This window comes from Melanostigma gelatinosum, assembly GCF_949748355.1.
Source record: "Melanostigma gelatinosum genome assembly, chromosome: 9".
In the NCBI taxonomy this organism is placed as follows: domain Eukaryota; kingdom Metazoa; phylum Chordata; class Actinopteri; order Perciformes; family Zoarcidae; genus Melanostigma; species Melanostigma gelatinosum.
The window spans coordinates 16,166,468-16,189,427 of record NC_136642.1 but is presented as its reverse complement, the minus strand read 5'-3'; the positions used below and the strand labels follow the sequence as shown (position 1 = coordinate 16,189,427).

The 22,960-nt window shown below is 39.9% G+C and overlaps 1 protein-coding gene across 2 annotated transcripts in view; it reads right to left on the bottom strand.

Moving 5' to 3' along the window:
• Positions 1-416: 416 nt before the first annotated feature.
• The window catches only part of LOC306781980 (lysophosphatidylcholine acyltransferase 1), a 30,582-nt gene continuing 8,038 nt past the window's right edge, over positions 417-22,960 (bottom strand). Inside the window, exons 2-15 of one of the 2 annotated variants that reach the window (XM_079275115.1) lie at positions 21,081-21,220; positions 20,347-20,561; positions 16,146-16,258; positions 15,594-15,654; positions 15,037-15,095; positions 12,334-12,368; positions 8,481-8,535; positions 8,057-8,139; positions 6,562-6,687; positions 5,724-5,877; positions 5,246-5,344; positions 4,569-4,710; positions 4,041-4,315; positions 417-3,060 (exon numbers count right to left, since the gene is read on the bottom strand). In XM_079275115.1, coding sequence (XP_079131241.1) covers positions 4,083-4,315; positions 4,569-4,710; positions 5,246-5,344; positions 5,724-5,877; positions 6,562-6,687; positions 8,057-8,139; positions 8,481-8,535; positions 12,334-12,368; positions 15,037-15,095; positions 15,594-15,654; positions 16,146-16,258; positions 20,347-20,561; positions 21,081-21,220 — 1,515 coding nt within the window. In that variant the 3' untranslated portion in view covers positions 417-3,060; positions 4,041-4,082. Of the gene's footprint in view, positions 4,316-4,568; positions 4,711-5,245; positions 5,345-5,723; positions 5,878-6,561; positions 6,688-8,056; positions 8,140-8,480; positions 8,536-12,333; positions 12,369-15,036; positions 15,096-15,593; positions 15,655-16,145; positions 16,259-20,346; positions 20,562-21,080; positions 21,221-22,960 lie in introns of both variants that reach the window. The other variant, XM_079275114.1, reaches the window with a different exon arrangement.

Genomic DNA, 22,960 nt, shown 5'->3' with positions numbered 1-22,960 from the left:
ATATTTTTATTTATAAGATCCACATCATATACATGCTGCCAGTCTTTCCAATATCATGCAGATATAAGAATTATGTGTCACAAAGATATTTTGGAGACAAGTTATACGAAAAACTTCCACATACCTGATGCAATTGCACTAGACAGCACTGACACCATGTTACCTCAAGGTGGAGACATATATAGGTGGTGCAGGGAATTTGGTTACTATTTCAAGTTGAGCAGAATGGAAACACTTTCTTGCCGTTTTGTGCACAACACATTCCATCTCTACATCATGCAACCAAACACACACAATTAACATTGTCCAAGTGACACAACTGTATGTTCACATTTCATTTTTTTTATTCAATCAAAGAGTCATATTAACAAGTCATATCATAGCAGTCCTGAACAGACAAATTCAAAGTAGCTTGCAGTAATGACTCATCATTAAAATGCGTTCATAAAATAAAACCTGTTGAGTAAAGAAAAAGACAGGAAGTAAAGCGACAGAGAAAACAGAACTTTCAGTTTGTTGGTCCGCAGACAATAAGCCATCAGAAAGGCAGGCTTTCGTCTTAGGCTCGCTGCTGGACAAACTAAGCAGGCAGCAGTAGCATAAATACAAGTTCATCTCTTGCAGGTTTACATTTGATCAGATTGATAGCAAGTACAAAAATGAGATTCGCCTCTACAGAGGTATTTGAAATAAAGGGAAGTGAAACAAGTGTGAAAGGGACTCAGTATTTCCATACATCCCCAATGCCATTGTTCCGAATGTAAATATTGAATATATATATATATATATATATATATTTGACTTCCTGATGAAATATAATATCCTCCTTTAGACATGAACATGGAAATGTAAACAAAGAGGGGTTATTGTGGCTCAATACATTTCCTTCTGGCTCAGATCTCGAAGATCAACTTTGTTTCAGTTTAACATTTACAATCACATTTCCCCTCCCATGTACATAAACAGTATGTTTCCCTCGTACAGAGTACATTGTATGATTAACGATCTGCTGTAAAATCACGTCACTTAGGGCTACATTTAACACTCACGGTGCAGTTTTAAACCATTCAAATCAGAATGCTGTTGCCAAGTCCTAGACGTTTACAAGCTGCTAAATGTCCACAGTCCTGAGACGAGGCAGACGAGTGGCTCTACAAGTGTTTTAGATGTTTAAACAAACGGAGCTCTTGTTTACGGTACAAGAACCAAAGTGGGACGAGGTACAGCTTCATTCAATGGGTGATCCCTAATTTCCCCTGTGCTCCAATTATTCCAGCAAATATATACGAATGCAATACAAATTAACAAAAAGGAGCTATAATAATGCAACCTGCAAACTTAACATGCTTTACAGCAATGTGATATTTCTTAAAAAATTTAAATAAAGTAAAGAACCTAAAGTGCAAGCATAGAAATGTATAATTTAAAAAGAACAAAGTAGAAGGGGGGGGGGGAATACTAAATATATTGTGATTTAACATATAGTCTATGTGTGCGTACAGTCTGGGGTGTTTCTGCTATGCGGCCTGTCATGTGGTGGCAGACTTCACCTCGAGGCCTGACACACTTACACTTTGCTTATTTCAACCCGCATGCCTGAAACATAAGACAGCAGGTCGCTTTGAGTAGCTTCTGATTGTGACAAGATTGTCTTTACATTCTTTTTTTTTAGCATAAAAATTCTATAGATTCAAGGCTATCGGTTTCCATAAGAAATCTGCATTTTTGTCTCGAAGCAGTCAACTCAGCAATAATAGTAATAACATAACAATACAACTTTACATTGTGTAGGAGGAATACAGCACAAAACAATTGCAGTATTATACAAAAGAAAATGAGGCTCATTTTTCACCATCGATACAATCTGCAGAGAGAAGATCACAGATCTTTTGTCATGGCAGTGAAAATAAAAATCATCCATATACGTATATCAAAAATTCACAAAATGTCCTGCATTTGGAATATTCAAAATACATATCAGAACTCTTTAAAAGCATCTTAAGAAGGCTTAAGAGATGTGAAATATCGCTTCACCGCAAGCCATACTGGGGATGTATGTACAGTACCCATGGTCATGAAAGTGACGGGCATGTGAGGCTCACCAACACAACGAAATTACAAAAGAAGAAGTTCTGCTGTGACATCTATAAACAAAAAGTCAACCGAATCAAACCACCAATGCACGGATTTCAAATATAACTCGCTCCAAACGTTCGAATGCGTTTCATGTCATCTGTTCAGAAGGTGTTCCCTTTAACAATTAGTTGTGCTTTAAACTTACATCATGTAAAGCACTATACATTCTAAGAGATGTGTTCATTTGAGTTGGGTGTCATTTTCTGTGTTTCCAGAGACGGAAAGATTATTAAAAAACAGTCGATTCATTTTTGGCAAATGCTTGAAATGAGAATCATCGTGTGAGATTTCTTTTTTTGCCAATACATCCAAAAGTTGATTGAAATTGAAGATAGTTTTTCATATCGGACAAAAAAAGATCATAGAATACTGGACAAATTATAAAATGATAATCGAGTCATGATATAACTTCCGTGTCGTAAAACATCAAAAATGTAAAGACCACTAACGACTAATCAACTGTGATTTAAAATGTGTAATCTTAAATGGTAACAATAACGCAAAGGCCCAGTGAGGCACAGGCTGTATGTCCGTGCACTAAGAAGTAATAAAATCACATTCAGTGTTTCAAATAACTGTGTGCCAATTCGAAAAAAAACTAACAAGGCATGAATGTTACCACATGTGGATATGTTCTCTTTCCAGACTGGTCCCTTGAATGTGATTACATGCTAAGGTGCTAGGGATCTATTTTACAACATGAATCCATTAGTGAATAAAAGCAGGTGACTAACGGGCCATTGTTTATATATTAGATCATTCAACACCTGAACGGTAGTTTCAGACAGATTGGGAATACGCTGTGAAAATTGTAGGAATGAATCAAATGTAGCAGTGTAAGACATGTGTGTATGACCTTGCCTTTACAATACCCATCAAAGCCACCGAACGATGATTTCAATGAGCATATTCTGTGTCCCCCTCCTGGTCCCAGCCATCATACCACAGGACAGAAAAAGGACAGTACAAATGAGACAGGTGACATTAAATCACTCAATGCATTTTTGGTCCACGTTGTGAAATTTTAACAATAAAAACAAAACAAAAAAAGACACTTGAATTTGGCCAACCTGAAAGAAATGTGTGAAGTTCATGTGAATGAGAAATGACTGGGCATAAGAGTACTGATATCGTAAGAGAAAAATACATGCGCATAACCCAGCTACAGTGTCAAAAATTATGACATCATACAAGTTACATTTTTGTCACTGAACCTTGAGCTAAATCAAATATATCACTGTATGTATATGCAACAGCCCGATAGCAGTTATGCCCGTCAACTCACCGAGACCCGAGTTCACCTCAAATGTGTCTGCTGTAGCTTCACACCTCCACGTAGTGATACAATGTCACTGGTGCCCTCAGGCCTCCCTTCTTTAGATAAATACTGCTCAAAACTATATGAGCCCATGCATTCTGCACTTTCACTTAACAAGGCAGCTACCATTCAAGAGAGAAAAGTTACAAATTAAAGAGAATCCAACACTAACTTTCCGAAGAAAATCAATTAACTTTACTGTCCAGGGCTGGTGTTTTTTCTTGCTCCAAGCACAGTTAGCACGATGTTGGAAGGAACAGAAAAACATTTCCCCTCGGAATTTGTATAAGTGCTTGCCCTTCAAGTATTCAAGCATTATATCTGAAAGAGCTATTGTTTGGAATTTAGACGATCCTTGCTGTGAAAAAAAAAGAAAGGAAAATAAATTCATAACAAAATAAAACTGTACCTTGTTGAAAATAACCTCAGAAGTTTTATGGACACAACACTTAAAAAAAGCAGGGGTAAGGTAAACTTTCTTCATATTTGTAGTAGTGGTTACTGAAATGTAGTCCCTTACTATTTGAACAAGTTACTAACTAACAGGTAGTTAACTACCTTCTGGCCCCAAACAACACCCTCTCACCAGGAGAGCTGTTGTTTTCTCCCACTTCATTTTCAAACCATTTTAGTTGTGTTTCTTGAGGAGTCCATCTGTTGTGCCATCGTGGTCTTTGGGGCTGAAGTTGGGGCAGATGCCGTTAGCTGTTTTGGTGGTGGCAGTGCATGGCAGGTTCCGGGAAGACAGGCTGGGCTTTGTTCGGTGACCGTGGCACGGGCTGATGTGGAGGCTTGCGTTTTCTGTGTACAGGTAGGCCTCAGCAAAGTCTGGCTGCAGCTCCACAAAGTATCTGAACTTATCTGTGGAAAGACCACATGAGGGCGCCAGAGGCAAAGTCAACATGAGACAAAAGGCCTAAAAAATGCCCGGAGACAAACTACATGTAAAACTGAAGTGGCCTGGTTGTTGAATCTACTGCTCCTCAAAAGAGGGTTAAAAAAAGATAGCCATGAAAAAAGACTACCGCTTTGATGACCAAGCACAGTTCAAAACAAAGATTCAACTAAGAATTATTGTTGTTATTATTATTATTATTATTATTATATCTCTTACCAAATGTGATCTTCCCTGAGTCTTCAGGATCGATGGCAGTAAACAGGCGTAACACGCTGCGGTGAGTCACTCCTAAAGCTGTCTTCAGGATAACTGCCAACTCCACCTCTGTGATGGCACCATCCTCCTCTGCCTCAAACATCTGGAGAAGATACAATGGGGAGAAATGCAGGTGTCATCTCTTTGCCTTTGCCTTTAGGCATACCACTCTGAAAGGCTGTCAGAATAGGAGCCAGTGAAATTGGGTTCCCTTTGTCTGAAATAACTGAGGGTGCTCTAAATAATACATCTGTATTCAATGGGTTTCATGAGCCCTAAGGTCACAGAACTTGCTCAACTTTAAGAATTATGAAAAGCAATTCAAGTGAAAACATGAAAACGACTCAAACTGGAGACACTTGGTTCTCGTGCAGTCACAAAAACAAATTGGTTGCAAAAGATAACAAATGCACGTTTTCTCTGATAATTATGAAATGCAGATCTGAGCATGTACGTGGGGGAAAATATGTGTAAACTTGTCAGTATGCTAAACATTATTATTACTCCGTTATGCAAAACACAAGACAACCGACAGTAAGTGGCATTTTAACGTAGCAAATGCTGATCCCAAGCAAGCATAGAGAACTCCATTCTCTGTCTGGTGGTTTGATAAGCTTAGAGCTTGGAACGGAACATACCTTGAAGGCCAATTTCATCGTTTCCAGAGTTTTGGCAGGTCTGCATACGACAGATAAGGCTATCACGTACTCTCTGATATCCATGCAGTTATCTTCATGCTGGAAGAACAATGGAAAACTATGCGTTACAGGAGATCAAGACCAAGGATGTGAGCAAGGCTATGTATCTATTTATTTCACAGTAGCTGCGGGTGGTTGTTGTTTAGGTCATAAACACATTGCTGCAATAAAGCCTCTATTATTTGTTTGGGTACTATACTGCAAATGTATTCCCGAGTGAAAAACACGGTGCTCTGATTCGTTTCAAAAAGTATCTGGTATTGAACCTCAGCCTCAGCCGCCTTCAGTTCTATATTTGCAGTGAAAGCAAGTACGACGTAATGTGAGAGTCATGATGATGAAAGTTATTTGCTGGTGTCCACTTAGGAAGACAGTAGAGCTATCATGGTCGTGATTGAAAAGTATCCACAGTCTTTACCTCATCAAAGAGAGCGAACATGTCTCGCAGCGTCTCAGAAACTGGCACATCGAGGAACTGCGCAAAGTCGTCCAAGTCCAGCTTCTGACCTTCCAGCTTCCTGGCTCTGTTCCCATAATCCTGCAGAACCTTCTCAGTGTTCTGGGGTTTGAGCCTGGGATAGCAAGGGGAATAAACCATGTTTCAATGAATAACTTGACCATGGTGCAAACAAGGAAATGTAGAAAAGCCACAATCAAAAAGAAGAAAAAAACAAAAAACAATACGTTCAGTACAGCAGAGTCCTTCTTTAAGACTGTACCATATCTTTTTTTAAACTGTTGTTTTTCGGGCTGCAGTCTATTCAATTGTTTGCCGTATTTTGTCCAAACCATTTATATGTCCTCTCAGGTTTTCTATCCTTATGCTCCTTTTCTCTTCCCTGCACCGTCAGTGGTCCTTGTCACTGCCAAGTGTTGGACTGGGGAGGGAGTAGACAGTCATGTGCCTCCACTAATAAACATAGTGCTGCCAGATGCTTCTTTTCACTTGCCAGAGAGGAGTTTCACCAAGAACCCAAACCATGTGTGGCCATTATCCCCCTCCAGATCTTATACTGTGCAGGCAACCTGACCAACAAATGGAAGTTAATAGTGCAGCAACAAGGACACAATCCCAAACTGCCTTCACCACCTGTGCATACGACCAGTTGCGTTAGCTGGAATCCAAACCATGCCCGCACAAATTGACTCTGGGTCCCTGTGGCGTTTGATGAGTACTTTGCCACGGTCTCACCTTTTTACCCCATACCTGGTTCTCTTTGATGGGAGCATTGCATTGGAAGGTTTGAGTGACTCACCCCAGTCTCCTGACGAGCTTAGCAAACTCCAGCAGACAGGTGTCGACCGGCAGTCTCAGCTGGCCATCTGCCATGGCCAGCTGGCAGTCTTCAAATGAGTAATCTGTGATGGGTACCCCCAGGGCTCTGAGCATGGCACAGAGGAGACAATGACGGGACATCAGTATGTGCAAATCAATACAAACTTTGCTGAAGGCTCATGAAGGCCAATGTTGGAGCCAATATGGTTCCTTAGATGTTGAGAGTAATGTTTATAGTAGTGCTGGGCAACGATTCAAATATTTAATCGCGATTAATCGCATGGATTTTTTGCAATTAATCGCATTGTTATGGCAAAGTTAAATTATAATTATCAGTGAATTATAAAGTAGTGTATTGCGCACTTTTATTTTAAAAATACTGCTATATGAACAAAAGGGCAATAACATTTGGTTCACGAGATGCAGGTAGCATGTTTCATACTTAATGTGAATATAATTCATACTTTGTTGGCATCTTATTCTGAAAACCGGATGTTCGTCTGAAGAAACCGGATGTTGTCTCACGTTTCCGTTAACTTTCAAAGTCCTTCGCTCGCTCCCGATCTGTGCCGTTTAAATGCGTTTACCGTGAATTTCAGCATATAGGTGCACTAACATGTAAGTGTCTGCTGAGTTGACCACAGAGATCTGAGCGTCTGCTGACTTTACCGCAGCGATGTCCAGTAGTCTCCAGGGAGAGCAGCGGAAGTCGCCTTTTCTCTACGGCAACCCTGAAGGGACATCATATCTCTAATACTAAACGATAAACATGAGACAGTCTGACTATAGGATGTTTGCTGGCTTTTATCCCACTGTTCTTGCCATCCTCTTGTTGTTATGTATATGTATTGTCTCTTGTCTTTCAGTTAAAAAAAATAAATAAAAAAAAGATTTTTTTTTTTTTATTAAAAAAATGCGCGATACAATAATTGTCGGCGTTAATTAATGAATGCGTGAACGCAGAATTAACGCGTTAACTTACCCAGCACTAGTTTATAGTTTATTGTTTTTGTCCATCTGTAGAACTTACATTTCCCATCCCTAGCCTCAAGTAGTGAAGCACAGAGCGTGGGTGAGAATGATAACACAGGTAGCAAGCCTGTGCAACCTTAGCACTGTATAAGACAGTTTAGGAGGATGCCAATGTTGGTTGGTGCAAAATCCTCCGATCAGGATATGGGGCCGATCATCGACTGCTTGAAGCAGCATCTGATCACAGGTTTGATTTGAAGCTGTCTCTACGTGATGGTCAACAATTGATTCTGCTGCTCTGCACTTTGTGTCTCTTCTAGTCTCTCTTGCTCTCTGTTTAGACACAACTGACAAATATGTGGAATAAGTACGTGATGTAAAAAACCGCCATCACAAACAGCAGCGATAGAGTTAGTGAAGAGTTATTACTGGATACGTTTTACTTTGCTTTTTGTACATTCAGACGGAAGAACTGCCAAATATCATACGCGCAATTAACTCACTTAGCCATGACACGTCTCACGTTGACAGCAAAGAGAGCAGGGTTCTTTTTCTCCTCCTGTGAGGGTGTGTAGATGGGAAGGAACTGCAGAGAGAAATGGGGATGATTAATTTATATTTTATTATATGTATACAATCATCAAAACAAATATTCCATTTATTGTGGACAAATGAAAGAACAATGTATCCCCTTGCATTAAATTCAACATTCATGAAAGAAGGAAAAGAGAAACAAGTCTGTAGTGTCTGTACTGTTGCATATGCTATAGATTTTAAAAAGAAAGAACAGGATGGAATCAACAGGAGCATCCTTTCACACAGCACACATTCAAACATTTGGAATACTACAATTGCATCGTGACCAAATATGTCATCATCTACAGCGACAATAATAAGTAAAGTATGGAGAGGGAACTTCACACTCACCTCGACTACAAACTCATTGTGCAACTGGCAGAGAGTCAGCCACAAGATTTCAAACCTGGATAACAACAAGACATCATCGTCAAGAATACACATCTACAGAAACAAAGAGCCTTGATTGGGGAACATGTCCATGAGGCAAATGATGTAACACTGAGAATATACAGTGCGTTTAAAATGGACCGCTTCACTTTTTCCAGAAATTTCATTAATGTTTTTGCCATCATACAATAAATCATAGGAAGATTTAGATTTAGATTAAACAGTTTTATAATTATTCGTATCTTTAATTAATTACTTTTAAAACCCAAACTGCCATGTTTATATGCACCAATCTTTTAGAGTATGCTTGTCACAGCTTTTCACATATGGATCAATTTAGGTATCAATACATATGTAAATGTGGTGTTCCTCCTAAACTGTTTAGAAGGAAATGTCATTTTCCTTCAACATTTTTGGACAAGAAAATCTGTCAAGTGCGACTAAACATTTTAATTGGTTGCACCAGTGCGCCAGACATTTAGCAGATTTTCTTTTCTTCCCCCACCTGCATTCTGCAAAGCACCGCCTCATTCCGCCTCTTATTTGCACTGACAGGCATAATAATACATTTTATTTGTATAACCCCAACCCACTTTAAAAAGATACTCAAAAGGCACCGTATATGGTAAAGACAGAAACAATAAAAGCAAAAAATATATAAACAAGGCAGAGAGATGACATACAGTAATAAACAAAACAAAAACATACATATAGCATCACAGGCATCAAGCAGATTGAATTAGGTGGGTTTTAAGTGCAGTTTTGAAAGTGGTGAGTGACAGAGAATGTCTGAGTATCTTTTAAAGATTTATTCAAACGTACAGCTCTGCTCAGGTGACCTGGGAAGACAGCTGACTGCATTCAAAGAGCCACCATAATCATGGAAGCGAAACCAGAACAGTACATAGTATTCTGAGGATGCTACAGCTCACATACAACTATGTGGTGTCCTTAATAACTGTGATCTGACTCAGCATGTGACAGGACCCACCCACAACAGGGGGCATACTCTGGACCTAATCATCACCAAAGGTGTAAACATTTCCAAGGTTGCTGTGACTGATGTAGCACTCTCTGATCATTTCTGTTTTCTTTGAGAGTGCAATCTCCTTGCACACAAATGTCCAAACCAAGGTTGTGACAAAGCGTTACATCTCTGAAAACACCAGTGAACTATTTATTCAGAAGTTCTCCTCCACACCAGCCCTCTCTTGCCTCTCAGTCAATGAGCTTGTAGATGGCTTCAATTTTAAAGTTAAAAATATTATTGATGCCATTGCACCCACTAAAGTGAAGGTTGTCTCGGGGAAGCAAAGATCTCCTTGGAGAAATGCTACGCTGGTCAGAATAGAGAAACGAGAGAGTCGGAAAGCTGAGCGCAGGTGGCGAAAAACTAATCTGCAGGTTCACTGTGACATCTATAAAGAGAGACTTCGCAATTATAATTTGGAACTTAGAAATGCAAGGCAGTCATTCTTCTCTGAGATCATAACCAAAAACAAGAACAATACACGCGCCTTATTTGCTACCGTCGACAGGCTAACAAACCCTCCAGTGTCGGTAGCTGCTGAACTCCAATCCACCTGGGCATGCAATCAATTTGCCTCCTTTTTTACTGACAAAATTCAGAAAATTAGACAAGCAGTCAGTGCCTCCACACCAACCACAGGATATGTGTTGTCACGATCTCTGAATAACATCCATTCAAATATCATGACACAATTTCATTCAATCAACCGTAGAAGCCTAGAAGACATTATACTACATCTGAAGTCATCCTCCTGCTGCTTGGATATTCTACCAACACACTTTTTCAAAAATATTTCAAACTGCATGACCACTGATCTCTTACAAATTGTAAACACATCCCTTCTCTCAGGTGTCTTCCCACAAGCCCTAAAAACTGCAGTTATTAAACCACTCCTAAAGAAGGTTAGTTTAGACTCCGCAACGATGAAAAATTATAGGCCAATATCAAACCTCCCATTTATAAGTAAAATAATTGAAAAGCGGTTTTCCAACAGCTGACCAACTTCTTGGCCGTAAATAACTGCTTTGATGTTTTCCAGTCAGGCTTTCGACAGCACCACAGCACTGAAACTGCTCTTGTTAAGGTTTTCAACGACATCCACTTAAACATAGACAATGGCAGAAGTTCAGTCTTAGTGTTACTAGATCTCAGTGCCGCATTCGACACGTCAACCATGCCATACTCCTAGAAAGACAAAACATCTGGGTGGGACTCTCTGGCACAGCACTTAACTGGTTTGAATCCTACTTGAAGGGCCGAGAATACTTTGTGTCTGTGGCTCATTACACATCGGAGCTGACTAAAATGACATGTGGTGTTCCCAAAGGTTCAATACTGGGGCCTCTTCTGTTCAACATCTACATGCTTCCACTAGCTCAGATTATGGAAAACAACAAAGTGTATTATCATAATTATGCAGATGACACACAAATCTACATAACTATGTCACCAGGGGACTATAATCCCATACAAGGGCTGGATAACTGCATTGAACAAACCAACAACTGGATGTGCCAGAATTTTCTTCAATTAAACAAAGATAAAACAGAAGTAATTGTTTTTGGTACCAATGACGAACAATTGAAAATCACCACTCAGCTTCCATCACTGATGTTAAAACCCACAAACCAAGCCAGAAATCTAGTTGTAGTTATGGATTCAGACCTCAACCTGAACAGCCATATCAAGACAATTACAAAATCAGCCTACTATCACCTGAAGAATATATCAAGGATTAGAGGACTTATGTCTCAACAGGATTTGGAAAAACTTGTCCACGCATTTATCTTCAGCAGACTGGACTACTGTAACGGTGTGTTTACAGGTCTCTGTAAAAAGTCTGTCAGAAAGCTGCAGCTGATTCAGAACGCTGCAGCTCGAGTCCTCACTAAGACCAGGAGGGTGGATCATATCACCCCAGTTCTGATGTCTTTGCACTGGCTTCCTGTCCAACAAAGAATTTACTTTAAAATCCTACTGTTGGTTTACAAAGCACTGAATGGTTTAGGGCCAAAATACATCTCTGATCTGCTGCTACCTTATGAACCATCCCGACCCCTCAGGTCGTCTGGGACCGGTCTACTTTCTGTTCCCAGAGTCAGAACTAAACATGGAGAAGCAGCGTTCAGTTTTTCTGCTCCACATATCTGGAACAAAGTCCCAGAAAGCTGCAGGTCTGCTGAGACCCTCAGCTCATTTAAATCAAGATTGAAGACTTTTCTGTTTGCTGCTGCCTTTAATTGAACCACATTCAATTGATATATTAATCAATTTCCTGCATTTCTGCATTTCACTACTGTATTTTATTTCTTACACTGTTCTTAATTGCTGTTAAATCTCCTTTTCTTTTGCCTTATGTTTTGATGCTTTTAATGGTTTTAAAAGGACTGCACAATATATCGCCATTTCCTCCGGGACCGAGTTCGTGCAAGGCGTACACTATAAAATGCAGATCGGCAGAGATCTTTTCCAGACGTGGTTTGTGTGCGAGTAATTGCAGAATTGCGGCAGTGTATGGTTGATTGCGTGCAGCGTAATGTCTCAGGGAGACATCGATTATTGTTTCAATGTATGTTTTAAATCTCCTTTACTTTTGCCTTTATGCTTTTAATGGTTTCATGTGAAGCACTTTGAATTACCTTGTTGTTGAAATGTGCTATACAAATAAACTTGCCTTGCCTTACAGAGGCTGATAATGAGGGCAGTCTCTTTCCTCCAGCCATAACTATGAGTTCGTAGAAACTGAGGCACACCACATATGAAATGAAGAAATCGTGTACTTACGCTCCAGGCCCTTGCCAAGTCCATGTGATTGAGTCCTGTAATACATAAATGAAACAAGGACACCATTAGTAAAATATTTCCCAGGTGTATTATTTTGACCAATTGTTAATTTCCTTGCTGTAGCTTTTCTTGCACTAAAGAGGAGGACAAAGCTTGCATTCTTATTTGCACATCAAAAACCAGAGAACAGTGTAAGACAGGAAATACATGCACTTGCTTAAATACAGTGGTTGAAATTCCTCAGCCACCTTCGATAGAACATGTACACCAGTTTTAGCATATTTGTAAGTGTATAAAATGTAGAGATTATTCTGAATACACATTTGGACATTTAAAATCACAGCTCTGGGTTGACATTGCCAAGTGTTCAGGTTAAAATACCTACTTTCCAATTTCCATTGATGTTTCTGAAACCAGGTTAAAGCAAAAAGTGGGGAATACTGGATTCATTGTAGTGCATTCCAACGGTGACTTAGCACTTTTATACTTAAATATATGTGTTAACTATGTAACTATTGATTGCAATAGCCTAAACTGAAGGTTTGCAATCACATTTGTGATTTCTGCAACTGACCTCAAAGCAGAACAACAAAGCACTTCCTCATTCAGTAAAAACGGAGATCCCCAAAACAATGTCCTTCTCACAATGTCCTCAGTTGGGTCTCCACAGCCTCACTAACAAGCCTGAGCAATGCATTGGACTTGCCTTCTAAGTCATATCATGATTAACCAGATTCCCAGTGAAGCTATCAGAAAGTGGCTCTGTACACTTCACTGAATTCTGACTGAAATGACTGCAACTGAATCAGCCTCTTTGGTCTGCCAAACATTTTGTAACCAAGAGTCCATCATTCGACACGGAATACCAGGACAAACTCAGCCTCAAGTGACCATCCAGAACTTCAACAGGGCAAATTCAGCATATTTACCAACAGCCACCGTCTGCGTGAGGCGATCTCAAAAACAGACAGTAATAACCAAATCACGATGTGTGACGCTGAGAAAGGAGCCAGGGTTTGAACTACGTTCACTGGCTGTTGTTTATTTGTCACTTTTCCCATGAACAACCAAGTGCAACACTATGAAAGCCTTCCAGGAGAGACAAAGTCTGAAAATGTGCACCGCTTTCCCCATATTTGAACACTATCGCTCTCCAACCCGAACCTAAGAGCTACAAAAAATGACAAAGTATGACCATGACACCAAGTGTTGACTGAAGGGGGATCTCAAAGTACCCTGTGTGACTCTGCTGACTTCGCTGATCTTTCTCCATTATGCAGAACATTTTCTCCTTCGTGGATACTATTGTAGAAATATGCTAACGGTATTTACAGGCATTAAATGTATAAGTATTATGTGTGTGCTCATTTGCAATAGTGTTGCGTGTGTCATAGAGTAAAGGTTTGAATCTCCGGGTGAGGCACTCACGCGCTTCCCATACAAAGAAGACGCTCTGACACACAGGTGGTTTAAACTCGTAACTAGATGTGTTGTGAAGCGGGTTAGTCCGTGAGATATTGTGTAGCAACCTGTAGGAACAGCACCTTCGCCATCCCTGAGAACGACTGGACTCCCACACACAGTAGCCTCAACCCTGGCGTGTGTGTGTGTTGTAAGAAATTTGAGCATAGAACTGTGTGTTCAGTAGATATAATAAAAGTGTTTCATGATTCATAATTAGTCATAATCATATGTGTTTTGGAAATGCATAATTAAGATAAGCATAAAGTGTTCTAGGATTAGTAGCTAACAGTAGAATTTGAGACATGTAGCTTTTGCCAAAAGTTGCAAAGTCTTATCTATTATATGGAATGTTTATCATAGAGGGATTAAACAACAACTGACAGTCATTGAATGTGTTAGTAAACTCAGGGACAGAAAGGCAGACAGGCAAATACACTCCTGGAAGTTAGCCAATAGGAATTGGGATAAACGGAAGGGGAGGAGTTTCGGACGGATATGAGGGCGGGGATAGGAAGTGTTTTTCTCTGTCTCTTTTAGCGTGTGGTTCCGAGAGACTGCTGTGTCTCATGGGACCAGAGGAGATTTTTTTCCAAAGTGGGGTAATATTGTAATATTTCATAGGAGTAATGTACTCCATTGTAAAACTGTAATCGTACTTGCATCAGTGGGATTAAATTCCTTTTAATTGTAAACCAGTCTTGGTAGATTTATTATTGCAGCGCGTCCACTGTAGGAAGCAGCTGGACACAAGTGTGCTGGCCTCCTCCCGATGGGGTGAGATTCAGCCCCCACAGTGTGAAGATAACGCATCCCTGTGCAGGACAAGGTCAACTCCTCATGAGAATGAATAAAGAAACGGGGAAATGATAGAACGGGGCTCACAAAACACCATTGCTAGGGATACTTAATCAATTCTTGTGTTTTGTGAAACCATAGATCGATGTTGTTTATGCTTTGATGCTTGACTTATTAAATTGTTAATACTTGTAGATCGTCTACAGTCTTCTGTTCATCGAATGTAATTCCAATCAAAACGATCTGCGCGGGGTCCTTCTGAAGGTGAAGTCTTTTGGAGTCAGGGAAACTGAGGTTAAACTAATAAAGTTTGCATTTCATCACACAGTTAAGCTGTGAATAAGGAGATAGGTCGGGAGTCTCTGACAATCCGCCCCCTAACATTTTGTTATTAAGTTCCAGATTTTTTTGCTGTGTTACTAACATATCCATGAACAATCTCACCAGTTTATTCGGGTAACGAATCACCACAGGCTGCACTGGTACAGCTGGGATGAAGGCCCCTGCAAGAGTAAAAAAGACAAAGGATTTATTTCACTTTGACAAGAGCACACAAATTAGAATTTGCACATTTGAAAAGGTGGACTCAATGAAATTTGACTGTGAGAAACACCAGTGTAACCAATGCACTTATTTGGTTATTCAAACATCTACCAAATAAAGTCCATCAGCTTTAGCTACAGCCAATCACCCAACCCTATTTCTTTCCTGTTAGACATTTGTATATCTTATGAGAGTTCTTCTTTACAGAAAATCTATTAAAATGTAAAGTAAGGTTAACTTAAAACTTTTACATCATAATTCAAACCTTTGGAACGCAGACTAGGATTTTAGTTCTTATTGCTCGATGACACGACCACACATCGCACTTAAAGCTAAATTAATATTCCCACTAGGTTGAGTATGAAATGTCAGTGCATGCTAGCAAGCTGCAAGCATGACTTCAAAGAAAGAGAGAAGAAAGCTGAATGAGAAGAAAAATGACGAGGGGAAAGCTTTACCTGGCTTAAAGGTGATTAGGCAGGATCTATTAGTGCACGTTCCCTCTGGAAAAATCATTATCTGTAGGAAAGAAGGAATGGTTTTCAAATTACAAAAATCACGAGCCATATCCTTCATAGAATGGTACAAAGCATACATACGTGCATTAGCTTGCACTATATTGCAAGTTGCAACAACTCAGATGTGCAGTTAGTTCTCACATTGTTTTCTGCAATGCTGGATTTTAATGGAACAATGTCCATTTGTCTGTTGTCTGTAGCTTTGTACTTGTCAGGGATGTCAAGGTCTTTTATGCCCCCCCCATACCTTACGCATGCTATCAGAAAACCGGGGCTAGAGTTGTAACCTTAAGGGTGTTTTGTACAGACACAATGCTTTTTACAACAAACCCAATGTATCAGCAAATCATAATAGATGATTTTTTGGTATTACTATCCGCTGTTTGGTCAAGATTGAAATAAAGTCTATTCATGTTAAAATCTGTTCCTGTTACGCGTACGTGTGCCCACAACCACATTCACATGTGTGCAGAAGAATGTCCATCTCTTTACCTGAGGCCATTCCCCTCCAGAGTGGGCTCTGCGTTTGATCTCCTCCACAGTATTCTTTCTGGAGTCCTGGTCTGACCGTGAAACAAACACTGGCCTGATGTACTTTATCAAAGCTAGAAGCAAGAAAGCAGACACAGAGTAGAGAAAATGCAAATGAATACAGAAACCTTCATTTTTTTTTTTTTCCTTTTGATAGCTAAGCAACTAAAGCTTTTCTGCATTATAGGCATTTAGTGTTTTAGCTGAGGGAGAAGGAGGAGCTCTTAAATCTGGTTTTAACTGGAATTTGCAAAATTTGCAAAACCTCAGCCAGACCTTTTCATGTAACCTGGTAATACAGGCTATATCTGTACAAACACTTCACTGTACCGGCTAAGAAAAGCTAGCCAGGAATAAGAGCATTGCTCCTCTTTCCATCATCTACCACTATGATGGTGTTCATTTGACATTTGTGAAAAGTTTAGATTCTGCAAGTACAATCTGTATGCAGATGACAGTCATGTGCGCATGTGCCTCCAGTGCTGAGAGGGCCTTTTAGAACCTGCAGAACGACCCCCCTGTATCACTCAGCCCTAAATTACGTCGCTAATTCTAGCTTCAGGACCCATCATTGTACCTTATAGGACAGGGGTCGGCAGCCTGCGGCTCTTTAGCCTCTCTGTTGCGGCTCCCTGAGGTCCCCAACTGGCGCACCGGATCCGGACCCAGGAACTAAAAACCGATAGATAATTCGGAATTATACATATTGGGCACCAAGTTGAAATTTTAACCGGCGCCTCTTATTCAGCCGTTACGGCACTTGTTCGGCGGTGCAGGAAACACACCAACCAATGCATTGCAAATCACATCACGTGATGCAGCTCAGCCAACCAAATACGGGTATTCTGACAAGTTTCCTGATTCAAGCGAGGTTTACACACACCGTGACACACGGGGCTAAGACGAGGAAATAGAAAGAAGAGCAGGCAAATTGCGCTGATCAAATAAGTTATCTCACATGACTCTCCAAAAAGAGAAACGTGTTCAGAGAGAATATAATTTATAAGCAAGAATGAACAGAATCTTATATGTTAAATCCTCTACCCCTGTCAAGCACTTTTCCTTGCAGATGGCTAAACATGATTTTCAGACCCCCGCCCCGGTAAACTATCAATGGACAAATCCAAAAAAAGAAAAGTCACGGAGGAAAATAGAGTTTAATTCTGCGTGGACGTCTTCATTTCCTGTATGCTTCCAGAACAAACACACAGCATGTGCTGAAGTGTCACGCTGGAGATGAGTGAAAAAGAGCGATTCCTCAGCTGCTACAGCAAACTCCTCTTCATAAGAGTTTGATATTGTTATAACAGGTAAAATTGCAAAAAAAATGTCAAGAATTGTCTTTATTCTTATTCTATATTTTCATAAATACAACAAACTATAGTTTTTGTTTATATAATATAACTATATATACAACTTTATAAGCTGTGATATCAAATAGCTTTTGTAAGAAATTTGAGCGGAGAACTGTGTGTCTAGTAGATATAATAAAAGTCTTTAACAATTCATAATTAATAATTAGTCATAATCATAAGTGTTTTGGAAATGCATAGTAAGATAAGCATAAAGTGTTTTAGGATTAGTAGCTAATAAGACATGAAGCTTCTGCCAAAGTTGCAGAAGTTTAACTTTTATACTGAAGGATTATCATAGAAGGGATTAAGCAATAACTGACAGTCATTGAATGTGTTAGGAACTCAGGGAAAGAGAGACTTGAAGACAGGCGTTTACAGAAGTGCACAGGGAAGTTAGCTAATGGATATTGGGAAAGACGGAAGGGGAGGAGTTGCGAACGGATATGAGGGCGGGAGATAGAAAGTGTTTTTCTGCCTCTTTTAGCGTGTGGTTGTCCTGGGACACTGTGTCCTGGGACCAGAGGTAGTTTTTTCCAAAGTGGGTTAATATTGTAATATTTCTTAGGAGTAATTTACTCCATTGTGTAACTGTAATCGTACTTGCATCAGTGGGATTAAATTCCTTTTAATTGTAAACCAGTTTTGGTCGATTTATTGTTGCAGCGTGTCGACTGTACAAAGCAGCTGGACACGTGGTCAGGCCTCCTCGCTGTGGAACAGGCTCAATTTCCACACTTTTGCGGCTCCAGACAAATTTTATTTGGTGGAAAATAGGGCAAAATGGCTCTTTGGATAGAAAAGGTTGCCGACCCGTTATAGGACATGGTAGGATGGTCATCCCTCCCTTTGCGTAGGTTAAATCGCTGGTACAGTCTATATCTTATATCTATAAGAGCATCGCAGACAAATTTCCCACTTTCTTAAGCTGGAAGTTATTACTTTTGCAAAGCAGTCATACTCTTAGGTTGCACAAATAGCTTCAGTTTAAACTGCCTTCTATGAGTACAGAAGTTATTCCGCCTTCGGTCCCAGACAAAGATTTAAGTTAAGACTCTTATCTCTTTAAATTATTAAAAACTTTGAAAAAAAGAAGTGGTCAGTGCTTACTGCAGTTGCTTCAATTTACTTACTTGCCTTGTTAATGCGCTGTATGAAGTGATGCATTTTGTTGTATCTATTGTTACCACGCAGCCAAACTGTATTTGCCTCAGAAGGTCGGAGAAGACTATTTTACAACCTGATTTCTAACTATGACTGTTGCGAGTGAAATAACCAAACACAAGCATTAGCACACCCACCACTATACCACTTCCTTCTTAAAAAGGTCAGACAGAGTAATGCAACGAACACAAACTCCATGCAGTATAAGAGGAAAACTCCTGGTGTAATGTATTTGCATAGTGTACAATTTGCAGGGCAAAGATTGAGGGCATCTGTTAAGCATTGATAAAGTACGAAGGCATCATTTACAAGGAAATAAAAGAGGAACTAATCTGACAAAGACTGGGTTTGAATATTCAAGGTAGATTTGCAAAAGTTTTATTTTAATTCAAGAAGCATTTTCTCGTACATTCCATCTTTAACAATACATACAATAATTAGAAAAGCAATGTTTCTGGTAGCCCTGAGGCAGAGAGTCAAATAGAAAGAGAGATCCACAACAAGTTATTGAGAGTCAAACATAAAAATTAAGAAAGAGAGAGTTAGGCCATGGAAAGAAGAAATCGATTCCAACTGTGAGCCGTCTGCCGAAAGGAAGGGATTAGGGCTCTAGCTGGTACCCTGAGAGACACTACACGTCACTGTGGCTGATCAGGTCTTAATGCTTATTCTGGATTCCACTTGCTTGACCAATCATTGGGGCCTGGTTCCGACTGCAAGGCCAATGTGACTAGTCGAACTACACCTTTCAACCAAAAATAATACTACTATTGACTCCTGAAGATGTATCCATTGTTTATGCAACTTTGGTTTATTCAAAACATCATGTTGACAAAATAGACAACAAGCCTATGAGCAAATACGTCCAAATATGGTTTTAATCCTGTAATGCAAGCAAGTAAGGCTGCGGTAACGTGGCAAGGTTCACTCAGCCTGGAGATAAATAGGTGGCCAATTACTGACTTAGTAGGCAGAGCAGGAGGAGAAAGGAAGGCTGAAATAACACACAGCTAGGCCTTTCACTGCATGTCCAGCTGCCAGGGGCATAAGATCAAATGCCTTACCTGGCAACTACACAGGTAAGTGAACTTGCAATCTAGTTAATAGGATCTGGAACTGACTGAGCAAGGCCATTTCTGGTTCAGGTTTAAAAGTGGGCCAGCTAACAATTCTGTCAATAATGTAAAATAAAAGAATGAATTGGCAATGATGTCTTATGTCCAGGATTATTAGATCCATAGCATTTTAACAATGTTATGAGTTAGAAGGAGTTATTTTCTTGTGATAACCCGGAGAAGAATGTTTGATTTATGCTTCCTCATGCTATGGATGGTTTTAACAATATCATTAGGACTATGTAACATTGTAGAAGGTTGAAAAGTCTTAATGATTTCCAGAATTAACTGCATACTGTATATACTTAACCTTCCCTGGAACCCATATGTGGCTGAACAAGTTTCGGTTATACCGGTGTATATGCATAGAGATTCTCAAATTTTGTGATGCTGTCGTGAAAGTCAGATCTTCTTTTTTCAGATTGGATAATCTTATTATTATTATTATCTTATTATTCACTCACAACATAAGTCATATTCATAGAGGTAACAATGACAGTAATATTATACTTGTATGCATTTGTCACTTACTGCCCCAGAGAGGTATATCCTTGCTCTCGGCCTTCATGACAATGGAAGCCATTGTCATCGTGACTGGGATGGCATCAAAGTAAGATGAGTGGGGTGCCAGGGTGAGGATCGGGGCTTCTGTAGGCATTGCCCTTCGCCCTTTCACAGTCATCCAATGGAAACCACCCGCAAACCACATGACCCGCATGAGGATCTTCAGAATTATGTCCACCAGTCTGGAACAAGATAATGCATGCGTGAGGGGCACTTTTCAACTGCAGATGGGGATAACATCTCCAACACATATAGTATTCTAGATGCATACGTCCAATTTCGTGATATCTTTGGAATAGAAGATTCGGGCTGGGGTTAATATTAATATGTGATATCAAATAAATAGGCTCAGTGAGTCATGGCACGAGTGAAAACGACACCATTTAAGAGTTAGAAATAACACTTTTAACATTCTTTACCCCATTGACTCTGTTCTGCCTCTTCCCCACTGGAATTAAGTCATAAGCTAAACTGTCATCACACCAGACCAATTGACATCCTGGCCAAGATCGAGGATTTGCGTAGAATGCCATTAAGTAGCTGGCATCAGCACTAAAATAGGCCAGATAATAGCCATTGTCATATGAAAGTTTTAAAAGAACCAGGTAGGATCGGGAAGTTAAAAATGTGCAAAACTGCAAAAGAAATCATTTAAAATTCACCAAACAAACAGACACACAAATACATAAGAAAGCACCCACCTCCTCCAGAGGCACTGGGGTTCCACGGTGGTCTTGGAGCGCCCTACTGAGGCCAGGAAGGCAAAAGGCCAGGCCAGCAGCATCATGAATGCAGCTATGAGTAGACGGATGGGGAACAGTGTGACTGTCATAAAAGCAATCTGTAAGAGATGGAGAAAAACAAGAACAGGGTTGAAGAAACAAATTCAACAATACACATGTCTTATCAGTCACACTTTGACATTAGTCTTTGCAGTATTAAGTTGTCATTGACTCCAACTCGATGGCTTTTTCATTTGCCTCACAATAAATGCTAAGTTTTAACTGTGTAACCAAAAAGCATCAATCGATCTCTAAAAATACACCGGCGTGTTTACACTGTTTCTAGGAAGGAAAGATGAGAGAACAGAGCTGATTTTATTACATATCTAACAAAGCACAATAACAGAAAGCCCATCAGACAATGAGAAGCAATTAACTATAAGCATCTGGTGTAAAGTAAAAAACAGAACAGTGTAAGTAGTTTAACTGGCATCATGTAAAGAAGCCATCTGTCCTACCCAGTACAGAGGGCAGCAGGCCTGCAGCATGGCCTGTACTAGACAATCTAAATCAGATGGTGTGTCTTGGGTCACAATATGGCCCGTATACCACCTAAGTATGCACATGTTACATATAAACATTTGTTCTTCATTCTTAAAGGCTCTAACAAAACCTTGTTTGGTCTACTGGTGACCGTTTACAGCTTTTTTATGACTCCTTGATTGCAGCGCTTATCTTCTGTCAATATTTGTCTTAGTAGCAACCACTTCTGGGCAGCATGAAGCCGATCTGCACTTATCAGATAGGGGATAGTCTTATCCGGGGAGAGGTCTTGTCTGACAGTATTGTCAATTCAAATCAATACATTTAACGCCTGCTTGTTTAACTACTGACAGTAAGCAGCACATTTTGGAGATCAGTTGGAGATTATACAGTTTTAGGCCATGTCCATACTACTACAATTACATTTTAAAAACGCATATATTTTGCTATGTTTACACTGAGCGTCCACACTAGGCCGGCGTTTTAGAGTGCCAAAAACGGATGAGTTGAAAATGCTCCCGAGGACAGAGACGTTTGAAAAGTCCTCTGTTACCTCCTAGTGTGGACGACGTAACCGGAGAAGTTTGAAAACGATGATATCAACGCACGTGTTGGCTACTTGACTAGAACTTAGCAGTCACGACATGTCCTTCCCTGATTCGTCACGTCCCTATCACATGACCCTTTTTACGGAAGAAAACAAACAGCCTTGATTGTCGATACCCAGTGGTTAATTCAACATGGATAACTAATTACAGTCGTTGCTGACGGACACAAAACCAAAGGGACCTCCCTTTTCTAATTAACCCTTATTTCGTTGTGCACAGCTATTGTGAAGTCCACACAGAAACTGTAAAGGAACAAAAGCATACATGTTCTCCAGTGCGACAGGGACTTCAGCCACCAGCAGACATACAAGTGTAAGAGCAGAAAATGAATAGGAAATGACTGAGACATGTGTTGACCCATAATCTAGTAAACCTTGATTTGTAAGTGTTAATTTTTACCCGCATGCCCAGTGTACGTGAATAGTCATGTGATATCCATTTTCAGGCTTGCTAGTATGGACTGAAATCATTTTGCACGATGCTGAAACGCAAGTGTGGACAGAGATCGTTTTTTTGTTTTAAAACGAAAACATATTAGTGTGGATGAAGCCTTACAGGAACACTTTTTACACATTTTCCTTCCCCAAAACATAACCCTGCTCTGTGAAATAACCTTATCTACATTAAATATTTGTTTTGTTGGGTTGTGTGAGGGAGTCGCAAATTTAAATTAAACTCTAATCTTATCGGTTATTGCAGTGACACACC